We start from the raw sequence: 25,616 nt of genomic DNA, 5'->3' as shown, positions 1-25,616 counted from the left end.
CATTGACGATGGACTTCCCACAAATGTAAATGGTGTCAACAAGTGCATGGATTACGTGCGAAGATTCATGGAGGAAAACGGCTGTGACAACTTCAGTGACTACTATGCACTTCTAGAGCAATTTGAAATGATCGCCCTAAAGAAGAAAAGGCAGTCCAGGATCACAGAGTTCATCGAGACTATATTCCGTAAAAATCGCTCGTGTACTGATATGTGACTGACAATCATGTAATGATTTTATTTTGTAGTGCCCATAGAAAATGATTTTATTTTGTAGTGCCCATAGAAAATGTTTGTAGTTTTAGTGCTGAATAATAAATTCATAAAAAATAAAGTTGTTTTTCTTTCCGGAAAGATTTAGATTATACAGGATCATTCTATCTTTAAATGCACTTCCGGTTTAAGATGGCGTCCAATACATCGTATGATTATGTATAAGAGCAATCACATGCAAGTAAATAATGATTTAATCTGTAAAACCAGTAAATAGCGATTGAAAATCCAATAAAAATACTTTGTAATTATTTTATTATGATATTTATTACATTAAATCGTTAAGGTTCCTCGACACACCAAAATTTTATTTTATGGATCGATAGAGAATCTTTTTTGAAACATGATTCCACAAAACAGAGATCAATATCGGCTTTCAGTTATTTTATACAAATTGTTTTGTATTTTTTCAGTGAAATAGGAAAAACTGTTTTGCAGACAAACAGAATATATTAGAGCTTAAAACTTGTTGTCAATTAATGTGTAATATAATTATAAATAAATTCATGCCAAAGATCGTTTGGTCAAGTGTTTATTTTTTTAATTAAAAAATTATTTCTGAAAATCAAAATTGTAATTCTTTAATATCTTTTTAATCTATGGATAAAATTTTAAAAATAACATATAGTCACATAAACTATTTACTAAACAATGATATTTAACAAAGAAATTGAAATGAAAATGCGAAATTTTGGAAAAATTGCTATTTATCAAATTTGAACCGATCCCGATTGAAAAAAACTGATCCCGATCAGAATTATTTTAAAATTGAAATTTTACAAATAAACTGCAGTTTTTTTTCTAAGTAATTGATATAAATTATAAAGTTAGTAAATGACGAAACCATTTTACAGCTAAACAACCCGAAATTTTTGCAAAATTCTGATTCATTCTAACTTTATGTGATTTCGTTCGGGATCAGTTTAATTACAATCGGGAACGGTTCGATTTTAAAATTTTCCATTTATACTTTAATTTCACTATTTGGTTTCAATTTCTTGTTGAAATATGATTGTACAGCAATTGTTAAATGCGAGTAACAGTTTATCTGCAGTTTTTATCCATAGATTTAAAAAATATCTACAATCCTTTTTTTTCATTTTCATTAATATTTTTTTTACAAAAATATTTCAAAGTTTATCTGGCCGTTTTTGATATGTATTTATAGATAATTGTATTGTGCATTAATTGATAACAAATTTTTAGCTCTAATATATCTTGTTCGCAGCTAAAACGATGTTTCCGGTTTCTATAAAAAAATACAAAAAAATTCATATAAAATAATCAGAGGCCGATATAGGTGTCATTTTTGAATAATCATTTCTCAAAGAGAATTCTTCATCGATCCATCAAATAATGCATTGGTGTGTCGAGCCACCTTAAAATAGAAGTGTGGTTGAAAATAATGCATATACATATATGTATAGGTTGTTTATATTTCATGATTTCCTTTATGAAATGCTAAAACTGGTTTTATTATGTGATATTCGGTTAATATGATAATTTTTGCCTGACAAACGGACAATCAGATTAAGCGGAACCCTCTATACTTAATCTTTTGACATATTTACCTTTACGGAATACCAAAAATAAGATCATATCCAATATAAATAACTAAAGAAGATGGGGGAATAAAATGGCGCAACTGCCCATTTGGTTTTGTTGTAAAATACAATTTCAAATTGAACATTTTTTTTTCAATTTAATATATTTGATATGTTATAATACAGGTTTACAAAAGGGTTATTTCTAATTATATTCTTTGAAATATTTCAAAAAACGATAAGAAAAAAATAATAAATCCTAAAGATTTGGTGGTATCGAACCCACAACCTATAAACCTATGTTCTATAGAGTTACCTAATGTCTGGTGCTCTATTTCCACTGAGCCATATTTACGGACTTGTATTATTTTTCTAAAACGTTCAATTGTTGGGCAATAAAATGACATTATTAAACTATAGTGGGTCATCTCTCCACATTTTTGTTGATTAAAATCTGTTTAAATTCCATTAAACTGCATTTGGACTATACCAAAATATGGAGCTCAGACCCTCTCTATAAAAGAAAAGGCATTGAAGTTATAAAATTGACATTATTTGGAGGCTTTGAGAACCTATTACAAGTACCGTATTTTTCGGGGCATAGGCCGGTATTTTTTTTCTCCAATGCGCGAGCATCGGCTTATCCCCCGGGATCAGCTAATCGTAGGCTCAAAGTTGAAAAAATTAAACAGTCAAATTTAAAATCCACTGTTTTTAGCAGTTTAACATCAGGGTTGTTTTTTTTTCCGTCCGTTTGAACTATTGTTCGATAGTTGCAGATGCATAGATATAACATCTAGCCCGTAAGTATATACGTCTCTGTTGTTGTCCCATTGATAATTTTTGTAATGACATTGCGAGTAATAAAATGTACAGTACTGTACGAGGTATTTCTTTACAACCCCAATCAAAAGAATTTTTTCCCCCCACGTTCACGTATGAACCCTGGAAACTATTAATGCGTAGTAAAAAAAAAAACCGGGTAGAATGAAATATGACGGAACTTTTGTGAATTTCTTCATGTCTGCGTTTGTGGAAATCACTGGTCTTGGGTGAAGAATATTAAATCAATGCTTTGTGTTTTTACAGTTAATTTTCTGTTGGATGAAATAACGGTATTCTGGTGTCGTGTGTATATACAAAGGTGTGAAACCCGTGACTAAAACACAGCCTGGGGGCACGTAGTGTACACCCTTACACCTCACCGCATTAATTGTGTTTTTAACATTACAACTTCTTTGCATAACGGCAAGTCACTATTTAATTTATTAACGGAAAAGAACACAAATGAAATATTTTATGTGTAGTATTTCGTTTTCTCATTCATGCGATTACGGGGGATAACTCTGTTTGAATATGAAACCACGTGTTGAGCTAATGGACGCCATTCCCCGATCTACAAGTAGCTTTCAAAGTATTACTTGATTAAATGAAATTGAGCTGTAAGGTTTTAATAAAATATAAAAGATTTGGTAAAATATTATACTTAGTTCTATCAGACAGTACCACGGAGGTTTGTGTTGCAATTAAATTTACATTATGTAAAATTACGATACCTAACGATATACACCGACGAATACGGAAGAGACCAAACAGCCACAAAACACAATTATATTTTTTTTAAATGTTTAAAATATATATGTTAAGCAAATTTAATAACTTTAATTACTCTTTTGACTTTCTACATTGATATTCTGAAAGTATATACTTAATACGACAACTTAAATTCCTTCATCATGCAGCGGTCATACTTTCACCATCGTAATCATCGATTAAAAATCGGCCTATCCCCCAATTCGGCTAGTCTATGGATTTTTCCTGAATTTTGTCTGAAAATGAGCAATTCGGCCTATGCCCCACATCGGCATATGCCCCGAAAAATACGGTATTTAAAATACTTAAGGGTTACAAACCAATGTTACGCTAAATATACATTGTTTTTTATTATTTTTAAAACAATTATTAGATTTAATGATATTTTAATTCTGCAGTATCTAATCATTTCTCATATGGGCATTTTGCATGCCTTATTCACCCATCTTCTTTGTGTAGATTTTATGCAATTCATCGTTAAAGATGGTGCACCAGAAAGAAGTTACAGCATATCAATTTTTTGGCAAGACATTTCTATCGATCAATCAAAATTTCAGTGTTAATCGTACAATTATAAGCAAAATACATAACTTGGCAGGGTTGTCTCTAAGACCCGAAAGGCGAGAAATTCCCCAGCCTAAAGCGACGTACTTACCTGGCTATTTTTTCATTTTAAACACAATCTAGCTATAAGCTAGACCTCCAGACCCCCTTCTACTTTTTAATTACCGTAAGGTCTTCCGTTTCCAACAGAAGACCTTGAACTGATTCTGTAGGAAATTATTTTTAAGGTCTTCCGTTTACAATGGAAGACCTTATTGTTTTCGAACGATTTCTTTTTCCCTATTATTATTTTTCTTTTTTTCTTATAATTTTTTTGCATGCGATTTCTCAAAAACGGCCTAACCGATTTTCATACAACTTACAGATCTGTTAGATAGTGATCTAAACCTTATAGGTTTTTGATTATATTGATGACGTCACTTAAGTTTTTGAAAAATTGACGTTTTAGCGATTTTTAGAGGGGTTGCTTGTCCGTGGAACTTCTCCTAAACGATAAAAGATATAGAGTTCAAACTTTCAGGGAGGGTAGATTTGTAATTTTATTTTCATTTTGATCAGTCTTGAAAGGCGGCGAAGCTCGCCTGGACCCGAAATCTAAGATGGAAAAAAAGTCATTATTTTTTCTAGTTTTCTTTGATTATCTCTTTTCTGAAAAATATTTTGTTAATACATGTAATGTAAAAAAAGTTTTTATTTACAAGACCTTTTCTTTGAAATCAAGAAAAAGGGGCTGGCTCCTCAAATTAGGGGATCAAAGGGCTCTAAAGTCTTTAATCTGTAGCCCTTTGCTGAGAGATATTTTGGGGAATGTTATAGAAGCAAATATGTTTATCTCAATTATGTATCCAAGCAATGAAATGATTTGTTCATGTGTTACGTAATTAAGGGTTTTTAGGGGCCAAAATTTTAATCATCCATATCTCAAAAAGGAAAGTTATTTTGTAATGCAGTGCAGAAAAAAAGTTGTTCAAAATGATGTTCTCAACAATATGCAACCTTCAAAATTTCATCAAACGGCCCCTATAGGGAGATAAGGGATCGGCCCCTAAAACCTTCTTTCTCATATATCTCCAGAACGGTGACAAATTTTTAAACACTTGTTGACAAAATTAAATGACCTTTCATTTGGTATCAAGAAAAACGGGCTGGCCCCTTAAATTAGGGTATCAAAGGACTCTAAAACATTTTATCTATAGCCCTTTAATGAGAGCCATTTTGTGAAAGGTTATCCCTATAAAAGCTAGATTAGATATAATACGTTTATATATCCTAACAATATAATGATTTTATCTTGCGTTACCCAATTAGAATTTTTAAGGACCAGAGGTAAACAAGTTTAATCTTTTTTATCTTAATTGAAAGAAATGCAAGTATTTAAAAAAGCAATGTAACAATAAAGCATTAGTACTTCATTTCTTTTTCCATATCAGGTTTTGTTGTCAAAAATCAAAGTCAATGATGTCATATTTCCTTCTAAAAATTGGACATTAGACCTCCTCATTGCTCGCAACGAGATCGTGTCTAGTTATTTTTATTTTTTTTCCAACCAATTTAGTGTACACGATTTCTCTAAAACTTCTCGATCGCTTTACATGAAACTTACAGTTCTGATAGATAATGATCTGAACCTTATTGGAAATTTTTTTTAATGATAATAAGTCACTTCCGGTTTTGAGATAATTACAATTTAGCGATTTTCAGAGGGTCGGCTTGTCCAGGGGTAAACGATTTAAGATATTGAGTTCACAATTTCAGGGATTGTAGACAAAAGGTTTTAGATCTGACATGTGGTATATATATTGTCCTGTGACCAAAAGCGCCGAAGCTTGCCTGAGCTAAAAAGCAACGGAATTCATATGAATCACTTTATAATCGTAACTTTAAATAAGACGGTAAGTTGTATAATGCCCATTATGGCCATTATTGTATATATACAATTATTCACTTATATCTATTCACAGTAAATCAAGTCCAATATCTCGTGTGTTTCTGGAAAGCTCAAATTATAGTGCTCCATATATAAATCAATGTTAACACATCTGCCTTAACAATTGACAACCTCCGCTTTGCGTTGACAATGGTTTTCTCGGGTGTCAATTTCAACTGTTACCCTCCAAAACAGGCACTTTTTATATAATGTTCCAAGTAAATGAAACTCGAGGAACTAATTTCCGCATAAAATCACAAGAAGCACATATCCCGGGTCTGAACCCTCTATTCTGCTATGTGCCAAATGGTTAGGTCTAACTTTGCAAAAAAAGTGGGGGGGGGGGGGGGGGGGGGGGGGGGGGGGGGGGGGGGGGAGCTATTTCGGGTATCATTTGTTCCAAGAAACAAACAAACTATTGCATTAATTTTTGATAAATGATAGTCATTTTACTTTCAAATGTGCAATACATTGATATGGAATTTTTTTAAATCTTTACAATTAACCATATAAAATAATGCACACTGTGGTTTAATGATCCATCCAACTAAACAGTTTCGATCCACGTGTTTCACCTGCAGTAATAAAAAATTCTATAGGGGGGACAAAGTTGATCTACAGACAGACGGACAGACGGACAGACAGACAGACGGACGGACGGACAGACAGACGGACAGGGTGAAACCAATATACCCCCTTAAACTTCGTTTGCTGGGGTATAATTAATATAAAAACGAACGAAAATCAAAACAAGCCAACATAACACCACCATCAAATGTGAAAACTGTCAACGCATTGAAAATGATCGACCCATTTATCATACGTCCAACCTGGCTGCTTTAAACAAAGAACCTACATTTAAACCGTCCCCTTTTAGAAGTATGGAATACCAAACCCCAAGATATAATCTGATTGAAACACACATTTCCTTTATCATTATTTTCATAATAACTCAGATTTGAAACCAAATTAGCCCATAATTTTTGCAATTTATATTTTTCTTTCTATAAGGATTTTTTATGCTAAACTACATTAAATTTGACTTAAAATTGATCTTACATTTCTGCACTTTATATTTGCCTTCCCATAAGAATGCTTTGTGCCAAATTTGGTTTAAATTGGCTAAGCGGTTTTAGAGAGAAAATTCAAAATGTTAAAAGTTTACAGACCACAGACAAAATGTGATCAGAATAGCTTACTTGAGCTTTCAGCTCAGGTGAGCTCAAAAGACTAGCTGCAGGAAAAGGCATGCCTTAATCACTGAAATTGGATGGAATGGAAAAAAAATATTAGGCATCATCATATTTTCTCTTGATAACAGCATTTATTTGAAAGAATGATTTTTCAGAAAAATAAATGATGAGCTTCAAAGAATGGTTCCTCATTACTTAAATCAATACAATTTGCTATATGTGGTCATATTGGCCCAAGCCCACCCTAGGGCTGGAACCCCTGCCCCAGGGACCATGAAGTTCACAACTTAGGTAGAGGGCTTCATGGACATGATGTCATGAATCTCACAATTTGAGTAGAGTATTTCATGGACATCATAACCATGCACTTAGATTTCCCCCCACGTGTGGGAGTAGAGAAAAAGATTTTTTTAAATTTGGCATTTTTGCATATTTGGCCCTGCCCAGTTTTGGTTTCTGAGAAGTCACTGACTTCCTGTAAAAACTGGCAGATAGATAGACATTCCTCTAAATGAAAGATGCTGCACATTATGTAATAATAATAATTAAATAGCCAATCAATTTATTAAAATGTAATGCATACATGTCAACTTTTGAAAATCTCCATGGGGGATTTTATGCGCGACAACATTTTCCTAGAAGGAAATTTTGCGGCGTTTTGTCGTGTAATTGCTTTTCATAAACAATTGAACTCTTGGAAATTTATCTGTTTCTTTATCTATTTATCATTTATCCTCATGTGTTTATCAATCAATCCCCTCTTTCAAATGAAATCAAGAATAAAGTACATAACTTTATTTTCATATATTAAATCAATCTTTAAAATCTCAACAAACAATAAATATTATGGTATAGCAGCACAAAAAGCACTAAGTTCTGCAACGCAGTTGGAAAACAGGACCTCTGCTCTCTTGACATCTCAGAGTTCTTGAAATCTTTTTTCTGCTGTCAGTCATTTGGACTGACTACCATCTGAAGTTTGTCAGTCCGGACAAATTTTTATCAGTCCAAAATATTTTAATAGAAAGATGAAAAACTATATTTGAATTTTATTATCAATTTATTTCGTTTTTAACTTAAAAGCCTCCCAATTTCTCTCAATTTTTCCTGATATGATTCCTCTTAACTTTCACAATTTCACAATTTGGCTTCTCACGTTCACATTCTTATTTATCACTTCATTAATTTTAACTTCCTTCCCTCTTTCTCATCAACTTTCCTTTTTTATCTTTCTTTCTCGTTCTCTTTTTCTTTCTGCACACATCATGCCACAGGGACTTAGTTGTCGGATAGTGGAGTTATTATTTGCTCCCGAAGACATAAATGATTAAAATTAGTATTTTTGTGTGTATTTCTGTGTATTACAATAAAAACATGAACTTAAAACCCTGTTTCAATGTGAAAAAAGTGTATTTATATACATAAAAAACGTAAAAAAGACGACACTCGCCATCTTGGATTTATAGGGGGCCATCGGTTCACGCTATGTTTTAAACAAGTTCTCCAATTTCTCCAAGTGATTTCTGACTATATCTATGTTGGAATATGATCGAAAGCCTTATTCTTATCGCATGACTATACATCTGTTAGTTGCATTATAAACCCACCGTGTCAATATGTACTAAACACTCGCCAAACTTATCGAAAGCATCGGAAGTTTACATTTAAGTGACGTAAATTATATTCATTAGTACTGAAATGTTCCGAAAACGTATGATCAGTCTAGAGAGAGCCAAAAATCCGCAAAAAAATCCTCTTGATTTATCGTATGCATTCGGATCTCCTCAGTGATTACCCAGAATAGTTTGCATCAACTTCGTTGCTTTTGTACGAAATTTAGTCTTGTTTTCGAAAGTTCCCCTGTCAACTTTTACCGGTCATTTGGACTGACAGGCAACCTCAAGTAATCGGTCCTTGGTTATTTTAATCGGTCTTGCCGACAGGACCGAAAGATTTCAAGAACTCTGCATCTACAAAATAAAATAATTAAATTAAATGTGAAAAAATATTTATGGGTCAAGTTGCTATATAAAGTGAAGGAAAGTATTTATAATTGTTTCCCGACATAATTTTTTTAATAGATATTTCATATATCATTAACTTCAAAAATTTAGTTAAAGGAAATTAAATTACCTTCATCTTGCTCCAATTTTTATTTCACAAAGAAGTAGCAGGTATTGATTTCTGGGATTTGATGCTGTGATGGATGGCTGTTTTCATGTGCTTTGTAACATCATTCATTACACCACGGTCTACCCTAAAATCCCTCCAAAAAAAAATGTTACTCATAAAATTGAACATATTTATCCTTTTTGTAGATTATAAATGTATTGGCTGTCAATCTGTCCTATTTATAGTGTCATGTGTATACAATAGAATGTACCATGTCAATTTTACGACCTCCTACCATATAGTCAATTAATATATATTCAATTGTACTATATATAAGTTAAACATACCTATTGCACGGCAATACACATGGTTGTCATCCAATTACGATCCCGATAGCTATCCCAAAAATCGGGAATCTGCCTCCCACTTGCTGAGATATCGCATTATCTGGATAAAAGTTTCATTTCCTTTGGTGGTGTAACCCCCATACTTGTCGAAGTATGTGTAAAAACTGTGCCATTTTGCTATCCATCCCGATACTTCCCGATCAATTACTATCAAAACATGCTCCTCATAACGTTTGCAAAGGTAGCGTACAGGTAATTACATCAATTCACACATCCCGATATACACACACACGATACAGGTAAACAGCAATGGCGGTCTTAATCCCGTTTTTTAATTGGTTAGCGTAGACAAGCAGCGCGGGATTTAAAATTTTAGATGGACATTGTCGTAAAACGGGTTGGATTTTTAGAGAATCAGGATTTTGGGGTAATTTGGCAATCCCGATCGGGATATCTGGATTTGTATTTTTAACGACTTGAAATTGGGAGAATCCCGCAAAAATCGGGATAGTTGGCATGTATATGGTAATGCTCTTTCATGTATTAGACAAAAATACCTGGAACCTAGATTTTTTGAAAGGCCAAACACTTTTAAATTTTGTGAACTATTGTCTACTTTAAAAATTTAAAAACTCTGTTCATTTATACATGAAATTTTTTAATGTCAGTCCTCCTTGAGCATTTGTACTTTTTTCTCATATTTTTTCTCTAATTTAATGTAATGTACCGGTACATGTACCGCTGACTCTATACCTACATTTGTAAATATTTATATATATATATATAAATGTGTGTGTGTGTGTGCGTACCTCATGTACTGTCACGTTGATGGTTTGAGTGAAATAGCTCAAGTACGCTAAAAATTATCAGAAAAGTGCAATTGAGCTTTCAGCTCTGGTGAGCTAAAAAATGATAAGAAAAGCACACTTGAGCTTTCAGCTCTGTTGAGCTAAAACGGGGATCATGGCTTTAACAGACTTGAATCTCCCTTAACCCCAGGATGCTTCCACATAAGATTCAGCTTTCCTGCCCGATTGGTTACTGAGAAGATTTTCTCTATATATATTGCTGTGTAAACAAATGGGCAGTTAGGAAGAAATTCGACACTACCGACAGGCTGCTAAATAAAATTGCAGTCTTTTCAGAATGCATCATCAAGGAGAGGCAGGGAAAATCAATATCTTGCTTTATATGAGAAAAAAATATCGATCAAATTCAATTTATTTTTCTAGTTTCCTCAATTACCACAAAATGTGAAATATGACATTTCAAATGTTTTAATATGTTGTGTTATTTGTACATTATGTGATGTGAAATTGTTGAACACTGAAGAAACATAAACCCTTTATTCAGTGAATATGTAAACTACTCTAATGTCTAGCAATCAAACAAAAGCCCAATTCATCAAATCCAAACAGGTGCTTTAAATCAGTAAGAATTAAATGCCTCTGCCTGTAATGTAAGTCAAAGGAACCAGCTGAGCAGCTGTAGTGCAGAAATATTTAGAATGAAAATCACAGCAATAAAAAATCAACAAATAATCTAATAGCAATTTTTTTCCTTACAAAACCAGTTCAAACACAATTACACACACACACACACTGTTAAAAAGTTGAAATGACACTGTTGATGAAATAAGGTACAAGTTTAATACTATAAAATATTGATTTTAATATCACATATGACTTAGTACAGCAAGTCAAGTGAGAAAAATCAATGAGTAAATATTGCATTACATTGCATTTATTGTGATTTAGTTGGCATTATCGTTTGCCTCCTTTAGTCAGTTGTAGGCTGTAGTCTGCTTTAAAATGAAATCAGTGTATTTAGGAATCAAAATCTTAAACTGAAGCAGTCAATTTAATTCTGTATATAATTATACTTACTAAGGTTTATGTATATCCTAAGCCAAATCACAACACATTTAAGCTAAATAATCCATGTTAATTCAGACTTCCTTCTTTGTTAAAGAGTTCTCTTTAACAACTGGTGCAGTCAAGCCTTTAGTACTGACTGATTGATTGCAAAACTTGGTCACATATCTTTCTGGCCTCTCTGTCAGCCATTGTCAATAATCTTTCAAGTGATCGGGTCCTTAGCAACCAGATGTAAACACTGTTTATGCACTGTGCTGTTTCTCCCTCACCTGAGAAATTTAAAGCCCACTCTCTCCAGGTTGTAACTATCTGGTGACTGGAAGTAACAGTTGTCTAAACAAAATTCACTTACTGTAACTGAACAAAGTACATGTATGTCTACTCATCAATTTAGTCACTTATTAATGATTATTAACAACCTCACACAGGTGCTTGAGGACAGGTTCGACCCCCCCCCCCAATCCACCCCACCCCCAAGTTTATAGACCCCCAGGACTTTATTTTTTTTAATAAATTATCCTTTTATGACATATTTCTAATCTTATTTATACATTCATTGCCCAAAATTACCTAAAACAAATATTTTATAAATCAGACCCTCTACACATATAATAGAAGAAGGTTGCTAACTTCGTCTGCCAGCCGAGAGGCACTGCCGATGAATATTTGTTGAAATGTACTATCAAACTACATCTATCAGTAAAAACGGTGACCTCATGTCGTAGCCCAATAATTCCCTTCACTGAATATCTGCATGCCATGCCTGTGTAAATACATTTATTAGGTAAATAGGACAATTTTCACCGACAAGAACGGAAGTGAGGGTTTATCACAAGAAAGATAACCCCGAGAGATTTACGAAGTTGCATGGCAAACTCAAAAAAGTACAATTCATAAGAAGTATGAATTTTTATAAAGCCCTGAAGAACTGAAAACTTTTTTATTCCCTTGGGTACTGGAAAATCTAAAAACAAGAGGCCCATGGGGCCACATCGCTCACCTGAGCAACAATGGGCGTTCAAAAGATATTGTGCCACATGGCCCTCGGTAGAATAACAAAAAAATAAATATTGTAAAGTATTCGAATGTTACGCTTATTTTTGCATACACGTAATCTTTGACATTGTACCTTCATGAAATACTGTTTTTACACAGAATAAGAAAATCCTACGCAAGATATAGAACTAAATATTTGGTAGGGGTACACTGTTATATAACTTCTAATTCCCTGTATTATCGTTCTGCCCCCTCCTCCACTTAATAAAGCGATCAAAATATATGAGAGCATATAGGTACATTTTTTTCAACTATTTACTTGTTATTGTATTTTTTTAAAAATATAATAGTTATTGTATTTTATAAAAAAAATCCTACTTGTATATATGTGAAGAAGAAAATTGCACCTCAATGCGCTCAATTTCTCAAATTAAAAATATTCAACAATTTTATTTGTCTTCTCCATTATAATTAAATGACTGTTGTTTACCTCGCGTAAACTCGTGACTTTTATAACTTTACTCACACTTAATTGATGAATACACTGGAATGAAAAATGTTGTCACGTGACATGTTAAAGAGCTATAAAAATCAATGTTACCATATTGACAGGCCCATCACTCTAATTTACTATGGCCCACCCATTATTTTCATTTTTATTCAAAAATAACAAATGGCTACAAACCAGGATAATTTTCCGCTGTAATATTTTCTTAGGAATAGCGATAATTCTTTTATCCCCGCAACAGAAATGTGTCAGAACTATGGAAACTGTTTTAACGATGTCGTTTTTATTTACTCACATTTCACATTATTCATTGTATAAAGAGGGGGCCCCAGAGAGTAGTTATATACAGCATATCATTCTTTAATTTTTTGTGTACAAGTATTTAACATACCGTATTTTCCCGACGACTCGTCGATGTCGACGACTCGTTGAATTGCTCATTTTTAGCCAAAATTTTAACAAAATCCTACGATACGTCGATCTCAGACCATACGTCGATCTTATCACTTCAAAATGGCCTATAAAACTGCAGTAACATTATCAGTGTATGATGCCACGATGTCCCCGATATTGCTACCAATTATTATCAATGATTAACGTTTAAACAATTACGCTTTATACTTATGCGTCATATTCTCAAATACCGGCAACATCTACAAAGTCGCTTGCATTTTAAACAATTCCCGATATCGCGTGTTATACAAAACTAAACTTACTTTGTCAGAAATATTTTATTCCAAAGCATTAAAATAATTATCCACTCTGACTATCGCCAGTATATTCGCCATTACGTAACCAGCCACCTGTTGACTCGGCGCGTGGTCAATGTTTGTTTAACAATTTCCGGTGTCAGAGGCATGCACCTGTCTCGTGTCTGACTTCAATGGGGGATCTCAAGTGCAGAAAGGTTAGCAATTACTATGATTTGATGAAACTTGTTTACTTTGTATCCAGTAATGCAGTTACACGCTATTGTTTTACATAGACACTGTTAGAAATAGATCGATCATTTGTACGACTTGATAATGACGATATACGACATACATACGTTTCCTTAAAAAATTAATCGAACAATAATCAAAGAATTGGACAATAATTAATCAATGAACTATAATCACTCTTATAACGGTACTCTTTATATACACAGGGAGTGAAATTGCCGTAAAGATTTCAGCCTTAGGGCAAGATTATTAACACAACCGATGTCAGCCTATTGTATAAACAATAGTATTGATAATTGCCGTTTACGTATTTTAAGATTGAATTTGACCATAAAATATTTCTGATTTATACTTTCCACTAACAACTCTTTGCTAATAAAATAATTAAATTTAAAAAACATCCCCGGACCTACTGCAATATTTTCTTCCATTCAAATTTGGTTTCAATTTTACTGCGCAATGTTATCTTCCTACTAGTGATACATAGAACCATGTGACGATGTGTTTATAAAAACAGAACGGTAAAACTTTTAATTGATTAAAGACAATGTAACATTTTTTAATAACTGTTGTTATTATTATGTATTTAAGTGTTAACAGATGAGTGAAAATGATAATTATTAAAGATGAACAGTGAATTTAACAAGGTAATTTTCAATCACACAGCCAACTCAAGATAATTAAAACCAAGATTTTTAATGCTATTTTTAACAATTTTCTGACCTCGAGCCTACGACAAGTCGAACAAGACGATAAGTCGGGTGCTCTGCTTCAGAGAAAAAATACCGAATAATTGTCGGAAAAATACGGTACTGTAATTCATAAAGAATTTCTAATGATCAACCAAAATTTCAGCGTCAATCGTAGAATTATAAGCAAGATGAGCTCAAAATTTTGCTAGGTTTGAGTCATATTTTGTTCACATGAGTTTATTACATTCAGCTTAAGATTTTTAACTTGGTATTTCCTATTCGGCATTTAAGGTAGTCCATCCATAACTATCATATTTCATATCTAATAAATTGCAAGTTTGATCACTAAATTCTTAGTGTGATTTTAAGGAGTTTAATAAATAACAAAGATTCACCTTTAAAGTCTTTAAAAAAAATCAATATTAACTAGATGCTGTCATTAGACAGTAATACCTGCACCAAGTGTTTGCCCCTAAATAACACTGTTTTGTACCAGTTTAAAAGGCCACATGCAAACTCTGGTAATACATTTAAAAATTATAATTTTCATAACTGAAGGATGAGATCCCTTCCCATATGATAATACACATGAGCAGCACTTTATGTGCAATTTGGGGTTGAACTGTTTGCAGTGAATTTTCAGTTAATCAATAATCTTAACATTTCATGTCATAGAAAGTATAACAGTCTATATAATTATTACAAACAAAATTTAAAATTAAATAATGCCCCCTCCCCGTGGCGGTTGCCGGTTTTAGATTTGCTTCTGTGTGCATACATATGTACATCATCGTTACGTGTGCACAGATTTAGAGAAGGGGTGGGAGTGAGGGGTCCAGACCCCCCCCCCCCCCCCATGAAAATTCATTTATATCAATTGTAAAATTACCAATCAAAGTACTGAAAGTACTGAAAAGCGCTAACCTAGCTTGGTTCTAAGAAAATTTACTGTGTGCAAGCGTAGGCGGAAATGAACCTTATTGAAATTTTGGTTTATGTTTAATGAATATCAATTTAAAGTATCGATGGCCAGATTTCTTTAAATATATGTTACTTTCTTAAGATGATGTGAATAAAAGCTGAACACGACTTGTATATGGATACTTGCCTGAAAAAAGATATGTTAAAATCACAAATTACACCTTTTGAACAGTAATTTATCACAGTTTTTTTGACATTTTCTTGCAAAGAATCGATTTTATTTTTCTATATTTTAGCTTCTGGATACGCACTATATTTTTTCATCACTGCGTAGCATCCCGTGCTGATGTACGTAAGCCCCGCAAACCAATCGTATCTACTCGGCCATTTCCGTCACCCAGATAACTGGTTCCCTATACCTCTTACCAGTTTAAATGATGTATATTTCTGCTCATAGAGGGCAGTTATTCCTTGCACCGGAAATAGAAGTCTAACGACAATAAAGCGCTGAGCTATGCTTAGCGCTTTAAAAATACACCTTGGACCCCAATTCTCTTACAGACATGTAAACACTCTAACCCACTGCGCTTCAATGTTAGGTAACATTATTTGGGGGGTAAATATTAAATTAATATTTAATATACTTTATTGTTTATCTCAATAGGAAGTATACATCACAATATGCAGGTGTTCCTGCACCACCTTAAAGCTGTTATTTACCTTATAAAATGGTGCAAGTGGATTTGAAGAATAGGTCATAAAATACATGCATGTTACAAATAACTGATCTTTGTCTGAAGTTACGTACACAACACAGGTCTGCAGGTATCATTAGCGGGTACTAGTTTTACCCAGCTCTTAGATTAGATGGGATTGCGTGTACACATACATGTCTGTGTTTTCCATATGCAGAAAAGGATTAGTTAAGATCAGCTAAAGGAATTCATTATTGTGTTTTAATTGGATTATCATTATGATGCTGACCAATATAGGTAAGCATGATACATGTAGTAGCAGTAGCACTATATAATGAGATGCCAGATACATAAGTTCTACTTTCACTTTCTAAATGTGATCTCCCTTTGACAGCATACTGTATCATCATCTTTTAATATTTAAATAAGCTTATAACCGTTACCTATCCTATCGCATTTGTAAAGTTTCTGTCATTTTAGTTGCAAAAGTTATTTTTTTCATTTGTCAGACTTGCACTATTGAGTTGACCCCATCTTGACCCTGTATAAACAATTTCTTATTAAATTTGTGTATTACATGTAAGTGTACTAGACACTTAATTATCATTTTTATATGAGTTATAATAGGAAGGAAGGAGTATTTCTTTCTTAATGTATTATAATGCATCAAATACAATGTAGGTCATGACCTTATGGGACTATAGCTGTTCTGATCCAACGAAACAGAAAAATACAAAATATCTTCTAATGTCATTATGATGCATTAAATGGTGTAAAGTACATTAATGACCCCCATGTGTTGTCTTTAACCCGCTTTGCCCGAGTAAGTGCATAGGAGAGTTGATTAAAATCAACTCCCAATAAAGTATTTTATCTTATTCATATGTTACAATAGTGTTTGATCCATGTGGGTAATTCCTAGTCTAATGATGTCACGTACTGCTTTGTTAAGGAGACTTTAAAATTGCCCCAAATAGGCGAATACACATGCATATAACATTTTGTTTATAAATCTTAAAAATTGAATTAAGCAATTTCAAAATGTTAATGTGCATCAGGAGAGAAAAAGCAATCAAGAAATGATTTAAAATTTGCTACTGCACACATGTAAGAATGTATTAAAGCTATACACGCTATAATTTACGTCAATTTTGAATGACAGTGAAAACGCATGTGTTTGTCTACTGTAAATTACAATGGTGAATTCCATCTCATTACAAAGATATAGATTTTTAATTGTTTATTTTCCTGCCAGGAAAATATACCTTTTCATGAATATTGATGAAGGAAGAGCGAAACCGACCTCATTGCGCATGTCCGCGGAGAACTAGGTGGTCGTTATTGTTTGCCTAATTAAATATCCAACTTGATTTTTAATATGCTTAACAGTAGTTAATTTGAAATACATACATGTATAATGAGTAAAATACGTTTTGTCATTCACGATACCCTTACTTCTGCATTAACACTTATAGGATCTATAAATAGCACATAGGGGAAAAACACAAGTCTACGTCATTTTTTTAAAGGAAGTATTCATATCTTCTCACAGGCTTGTATTTTTTTCTTTTGTTTGTACTCGTATATCGGACAAATTTATGCTTTACTGAAAATATCCTTTCCTTTGTGATACTATCACAATTATGAAGATGTTGACCCTTCACCAGTTTTGGTATGATAGACTAAATTTAGCTGTCGATATCACGTGATAGATTGATATTCACAAGGAGGCATTACTTTCCTGGCAGGAAAATAAATATTTTTTATTGTTTAATATTTGATATATTTGTTACGTGATCGAATTGAGCATTATAATTAACAGCATAAAGGTAACTTTTATTAGTAATCAAACACATACATTTTCCCCTTTATTCAAAATTGATGCAAATTATAGCGTGTATAGCTTTAAGAAGAATGAATCTTAAGAACCAGGTTAGATGGGGGGGAGGGGGGGCGAATGTGGAGTATAAACATTTATAATTTGAATCATTTATTGTTATTAATTTTAACTTGTCAATGAATACTAGTTATTGATCCCAAGGTAGAAATATGACCTCTGATCATATCTCAATAGATCATTTGTCAATTATGCAAGGTGTAATGTAATTTTTTTTAAGAATAACATTTTTTACCAGTTTATAAAAGTTTTTAGACACCCAAATTATATTTTGATTTAATAGATCATTCGACAATTAAGGGGGGGGGGGGGGCTGGTTTATATTTGAGTTTGTTTGGGGGTGGGGGTTCCAAGTCATATATTTGACAATTTTTTAATGCAATTTAAAAGAAGACTAAGCCATACTACAGTCATGAACATGAATAGTATAGAACAAAACACAAACTAATACATGTATATATACATAGGAAGTATTGCAAAACATAGATGATTGATCTATATCTGGGTTCTTAAATTGAATCATATATCATGTACATATTATATTATTGTTTCTTTGTTCAAGGCTGCCTGGCATTTCAGATGGTATGTAGGTCATGATCCCAAGTGCTCTTCCTGAAATTATCAAATATCATAAAAACCATTGAGATCCCCACCTTAATCCAAAGATATTATTCCTCCTTAAGGTCATGGCGCATCAGATCATTATGGCATGTAAGTCATGACCCCATGTCAAAAGGGTGTGGGGTCTAACATTGAACCTTGTAGGAAGAATCGTAGACTCTATTTTAAATGGTAACTTGAAAACGGACAAAGATAATAATATAGGGTTTTCATAATCATATATTGACTGTTACTGGCAATATATAGGGTTTATTAGATCTTACCCCTGGGGTCATCCCCATCCCCCAGGAATTTGAAATTACCATGTATCTCAGAAACTGTTATAATCATGACCCCTTAACCATATATATCCCTACCCCTTAACCATATATATTCTTGATCCTTAAAGGGCATCAAAAGATATGTAGGTAATGGGCCTCAGGGTTAAATTTAATTTTTCAAAACCGTAATGCACATCTACATTGATCTATGGAACAGTTCCTATCATATCCCAAGATATGATGTGTCTATCCATTAAATCATAAAAGGAGTTCTAGCTAGCTAGGATCTATGTTTTTTTTAAGTGATAAATGTCAATTTTCTGCTACTTTTTGACTCCCTGGATGAAATTTAAATTTTTAAAACCTTACTGCACATCTATAGAACAGTCCCTATCATATCCCAAGATATGATGTGTCTATCCATTAAATCATAAGAGGAGTTCTGGGATCTATGGGGTTTTTTTGAGTGATAAACGTCAATTTTCTGCTACTTTTTGACTCCTTGGATGAAATTTAAATTTTTAAAATCTTATTGCACATCTATAGGACAGCCCCAATTATATCCCAAGAGATGACGTAGCTACCCCAAAAGTTGGAAGAGGAGTTCCGAGAACCATACTTTTTTTGCAAAAAAACGTCATTTTTTGTTGCCCACTGATCCCCTTACTAAAAAAAAAAATTATGGAACCTGATCACACTTCAATATGACACCCTTAATCATATTCTAGAAGATCATTTGGCTACTGCAAAAAGAAAATGACGTTTTTGAAACCAGTTTTAAAAAAACATCATTTTTTAGCAATTAATTGACCCCCAGGACAAAATTGAAAATTCCGAAACTTTATTGCGCATCTATAGGATACCCTAAAACATATTCCAAGAGATGATTTGTCTACTGTTGAAAATGTAGGAGGATTTCGAGGAAGAAGGTTTTTTGTGAAAAAACGTCATTTTTTACCAATTATTTGACCACTAGGACTACCAGAGAATTTTTGAAACCTTTTTACAAAACAACATGACACTCCAAATCAAACTCTAAGAGTTCAGATTGCTGGTTTATAAGATGTAGGAGCAGTTTGAGAAAGTAAAACGTGACAGACGGACGGACGGACAGACGGAACAGAGTAACAACAATATACCCGAACTTTCTTTAGAAAGTGCGGGTATAATAACTTATTATATGTTGAAGTTAACATTGAAGTCTATGGGAAAAATGCATTTTTAAATATATTTCTTATGTACAAGTAATTTTCTCACATTTCTCTTGGTAAAAAGTTGCAAAAGCGTTCCCTCTCTTCGAATATGCTAAAAACTTTCCTAGTTTACCATAAATATTTTCAGAAAATGATGTTTTTAAATTTTCACAAAGGGCAGATAACTCTTTTAAAAAGTTTTCAGTGCAAAAAGTTCATTTAATTGACTACATACATACACACAAGTTTGGTGTATGTCAGCCTCATAATAGCTTTAAAATACGTATTTGATGTAGTATAGATCAATCAAAAGTGTTAAATTTGCCTTAGTTATGGATGGACTACCTTAAAATGGAAAAAAATTAATGGCCTCATCTGTGTACAAACATAGAATTGTCAGCAAATCTCTGCATCTTATAATTCGAAGATTAACACTCAAATATGGTAAGTAAATAGAAATTGTAAACAATTAAACACAAGAAACATGCACTGTAATAAAGAACACAATTTATTTTTCAAAATGAATCATATACATGTATATACCTACATATTTCCGTCAGCGATATTAAACTCTATTTAAACTGAATAAACTCGAGAAAATGCCGAGCATCTCAACAAAACCTATTGCCTTATTCTACCATTACGCAAAAGATGATACCGAATTACCGATGTACCTTACAAACGACCGGAAATAAGAATTATTTTTTATTTCTCATCTTTTGTTTTGATTTCAAGATGTCATTATTTACATTTTCTCTCATTCTTGATTTTTATTTTGAGTTCTGTTTACCCTAAAATCAAATTACTGTGAATGTCTCCTGCAGTCATTTTGTTTTTATTTTAGAACTGTTGACAACAGTTAGTGTGTAAACAGTACTTGATATTTAGTCTATTTGTCTTAATTCTAGTTAAACAATCAGTAAAAAAAATATGATGAACTGAAGCTCTGTTTCCCTGGTTATTGTATAATTTTGGTTTAAGGAATTGCGTGGCCTTAAAGGTCTTCTTCTGAGATTTCAATGTAATGTCAATATTCAATGTAATGTCGTCATATTTCTATTGCTTGGTAAATATGTTTGTACCATATCCGTATTTCACCTCGAAAATTAGTGAAACGTAATCTAAAGTTAGTCGCAAAATATAGCAAAACATATTTAACATGAACATATTTAATTTGATTTCTTTTATCATTAACTGTAATTCTACGGACACTTTGAAATGGGATGTTCAAGTTTTTTAATCTCCGAGAATATGCCTGCGCCAGGTACCCCGTTTTTCTACCGTCGTAAACAAAATATTTAATTAACTTTCAATATTACTTTGTTTAATTATTTGTTTGGGATTCTTCAATGTTTATGCCAATTTTCGTAAAAATTTGTCACTTAGAAAGGGATATATTCGAGTTGTCTCAATAATTCCATGTATGTGCCGTTTCTGAAGTTGTGTAAAAAAAATTTTTAAAAAATTTTAAAATCCTACCTACCGACCCTATTTTTTTCAGCATATAACAGTAAACAAACATTTTTTTTTTGTTTGGCCTAACACGTTTTTGCAGCAAAATAAAATTCTAAAAAATACAGCTCATTTTGCTTTAAGTGTCTATGTAGAGAGTCAATGTCATAGCATACAGCTGTATATATACACTGTAGTCTGGACCATGTGTTCTCTCTCATGGCAAAAATATAGATTAGATCATTGCAAACAGTACTTGTGGTTTATGAGTGTGCAGTGATCATAAACTTAAGTTTATAATTCAAAGGTCAAGATTATAATAGACATCTGTGAAAAGCTAGGGTAGTATATGACTTCAATTTCATTCCTAATTTCCTTATTTTCATATCAATTTTTACATCCTCCAAAAAAAGTGGGGGGCCAACTCCATGATAATTCAATTTTTTATATGTAAATTTTAAATTGCTGCGAGGAAAAAGTGATGCTTCGTGCCTGTGAAGCTATTTGAGAAGTTCAAATTCTTAATGATGCATAGTTGTGAAATACAAAGAATGGAAAATGAATCAATAATAGAATTTGAAATCTTTTGATCAGTCAATCTCTTTGCAATGAAAAATTTGTTAATGGCATGATTAGCTGCTAAGCAGTTACTGATAAATTCTTCATGCATGTATTTTGCACACATTTCCAAACATTGATACACTTTAAGTTATTAAAAACGAGAAACCACATGTTTTTCCGTGAAAGAATTATTGCTCGATTGGAATTGCTATCCTTTTAAATATGGGGCTGATACATGCCATCCATTTACTCATTTATACATTGTAAGCAATAGTCCATAACATCATTACTATATTCATATTGAAAATCCTTTTTCAACCTGAAGCTGCAACGGAAGACCTTCTCTTTGCTTTGCAATGAGCTCAGGTCTAGATAATTAAATGATTTATAGATGCAGGCGGTAAATGTAGTAAAAATTTTCGGTAGCATTGCAGAAAAAAATACATACTAAAGATATTTTTGCCGCATTTTTCCTTAAATTATTCGATATTTATAAATACCTCTTGGTTCAGACAATGTTCATTCAATAATATGAAAAATCCCAAGATTTCCTCTTTGAAACGCCCCCTCTAGGTTGTCAGGTATTAATACACAGCTAAAAAGAAAAAGTCTATCGGGGTTTTCCATTGCCAAGGAGATGAAGACGCCCGTATGATAACGTTGAAAAATTGCAAATGAAGAAAAGATGTCAACATTCCCCATTATAAATCTCCATAGGAAATCTGTTTTCATTCCTGTGAATTTTTACGAGGGAAAAATGATAATATGTAAATGCAAAGTTATTTTAGGAATTTTCCCTTTCATCGATTTTAATTGCACTTCTGTCACAGGTATGTGTATTTTTATTAAAAATTGTTCAAATATGCAGCATAAATATTTTTGGACAGACTATACATCCTTCTTACAACTTAATCTAATTTTCTGCAATGCTAGCTACCTTCATACTCGCATGAAACACAAAAAAGCAATTCAAGTCCAATCCACACTTTGCAAAAGTTGTTTCCCTTTGTTGACCCAACCCAAAGGTCAAAAGGGAAATACCAAACTTTTTCCTTCTTTATGCTACCAAATATTTTGGCGTCCTGTGATAAAACCTCTTTGAATTTAATTTATTTCTTTGATGTGTGGGTAGAAAGAATAATCTTACTGTGACCAGGCTACGCTCAGGTCACAGTAAGAATTTGTCCCATATACTTGCAATGTAGCAGCCGCGAAGCGGATCAACTTCGCGTCGATTTTAAGTCTGTTAAAAATATTCTGCATGGGAAAAACACATTTTTATACATTAAAAACCTTTATGAACATGCATATGTAGTTTAATCCACAAAATATCCATTTATTGAGTCGTACCAAGGCATTTTGTTAATATACATGTTTGAATTTGCCTGCCATTTTGTCGAAATCGCACTCAGAAAATCTCGGATTTTATCTTTAACATGGCGACCATAAACAGCAAATTTTCAAACGTGATGTTAAAAGTGGCAGTGATTTCGTTGCTAAAACAGTTAATCTGATAATATGGGATTATAAGAAAGCAACAATGTAGGTATTTGAAACCAATCATATGAAAATTTAGGCCAGATAAAGTGCAATATAATTTTTTCATTTGCTACGAAGGGAGTATATGGGCGAATTCTATCGTTAAACCGGGTCCGTAAGACATCTGCCATTTTAACGATAGAACATTCTATCTAATGTGTGGGTTGCCCCATCCTGGGGCAATCAAAATTCACTACGGAAACCGAATTTTATTGCCAAATGACAAAGTTATAAAACTCTAAACTACAAAGGCTACAGTGAAAAAAGATTGCGGCCTAGGGACATAACTTTTGTAAAATGTGGATTGGTCTATTATCTGATTTTGTTACAAGAATACCGTTTAGCACGATACATCAGGGACGTATACACGTCCCTTGTGTCCTCAGCTCATAACTGATAACGAGAAGGTTGTTTACACGGTATCAGGAGAAAACGTACGCAGGAGAAAACGTACCCAATCTCTAGGGTACGTTTTCTCCTGGAGAAAACGTACCCTATGAAAATCTTAATTATACTACTTAATAGTTTTTAATACTTTTAAATACTATTTTGATAATAAATATACAGAAATGTAAGAATTTCATAGATAAATGAATTTAATACTTTATAACTTGGACATTTTAAATAATTTTCAAATGCTACTTTAATGCATAGATGTATAGAAATATATTCATTTTATGAATGATATCTTTATAATAATTGTAGCAACTTTTATTTAAGTACAAAATAATGACCTGTCATAAAGTGTTATCAGTCTACTTCTTCTAATTATCCATTTATCGGTAGCCTTACCGATTTGAGTTTCTCTATGCGAGATCCCCTGATTTTAATTATATTGATAATCAATTAAATACCTGAGGAGTTATTATTATGTAATATTATGTATTGCCCCCCCCTGTGCAGGATGTAGAAATATTCACTCTCCACACATTATACATGTCAGTGGCGTCGGAAGCAAATTGACTGTTCTGTTCAATGTTACATCTCGTAGTAGTTTCCATTTATATGAATCAAACCAATATTTAAAAGACTTGGACTTGGTTTTATTAAGCAACTTTGTTTTATGGATAATTTTCAAAAAAATGTTTTAAAAAATGCGATATCGACTTCTTGAGATACTCATCATTTAGTTCTCCAAGTGAGATTGCAATAAAAACTAATTATTTAACGGTTTCGTTTATGGTGGATTAATTGTCGACTAATTAAACTGCTCAGGCCACGTTCGTGTATGTGTATGTTACACATTATTGTCTTAATAATTTAAGTACGTGACAATGGTGACTATGCATTTAAAAACTACAGCAACAAATGATACAAATGTTCATTGTATATTTTATTTTATTTCATTTAAGAATATCTATGAAAACCATTATTTATTATTTCCATAGGGTACGTTTTCTCTTGGAGAAAACGTACCCGGGTACGTTTTCTCCTGGAGAAAACGTACCCTATAAATTGGGTACGTTTTCTCCTGGGTACGTTTTCTCCAGCATTCGTTTACACCATGTACACAGAAGAAGAAACTTACCCATTTTTCTTCACGCATATAAACTTTCCGAAATGCCGTTGGTTTTTAATTCGTCCTAAACTGCACAATAAACATAAAACGTCATCCAAGCAAAGCTCATTTTTGGGATTCCCGCTCTATTTGTAACCACAAAATAAATCGGGGTCTATGTTTATTTATATTTGAATTTTGATCCCGATGTCATTATTTCTCGTGGGATGTATCGATTTACCCAAAAGAACTCAAAAGGACCCAAAGGAACCCATATGGGCCAAAAATGAACTTAATTATGATGTTAGTGTGTATTACGATGCAACCGTTGGGACGAGCGCATCTTGTGATAAAATATGTATGTATGTAACTATCATAAAAATAAATTATGAAATAGTATGGTTTTAAAAAT

The 25,616-nt window shown here is 32.8% G+C and overlaps 1 protein-coding gene across 7 annotated transcripts in view; it reads right to left on the bottom strand.

Moving 5' to 3' along the window:
* LOC105328367 (peptidyl-prolyl cis-trans isomerase G) overlaps window positions 1-25,392 on the bottom strand; it is a 159,642-nt gene extending 134,250 nt beyond the window's left edge. For 5 of the 7 annotated variants that reach the window (XM_034475580.2, XM_034475573.2, XM_034475582.2 and 2 more), the window contains exon 1: window positions 25,235-25,392. In XM_034475580.2, coding sequence (XP_034331471.2) covers window positions 25,235-25,252 — 18 coding nt within the window. In that variant the 5' untranslated portion in view covers window positions 25,253-25,392. Of the gene's footprint in view, window positions 1-11,439; window positions 11,713-25,234 lie in introns of those variants that run through there. The other 2 variants (XM_066072154.1, XM_034475576.2) reach the window with 1 other exon arrangement.
* Between the last annotated feature and the right edge of the window lie 224 nt (window positions 25,393-25,616).

The sequence above is a fragment of the Magallana gigas genome, chromosome 9, assembly GCF_963853765.1.
Source record: "Magallana gigas chromosome 9, xbMagGiga1.1, whole genome shotgun sequence".
Classification (NCBI taxonomy): domain Eukaryota; kingdom Metazoa; phylum Mollusca; class Bivalvia; order Ostreida; family Ostreidae; genus Magallana; species Magallana gigas.
Note: the sequence above shows the minus strand (reverse complement) of the source record. Positions and strands in the feature narration are given on the sequence as shown.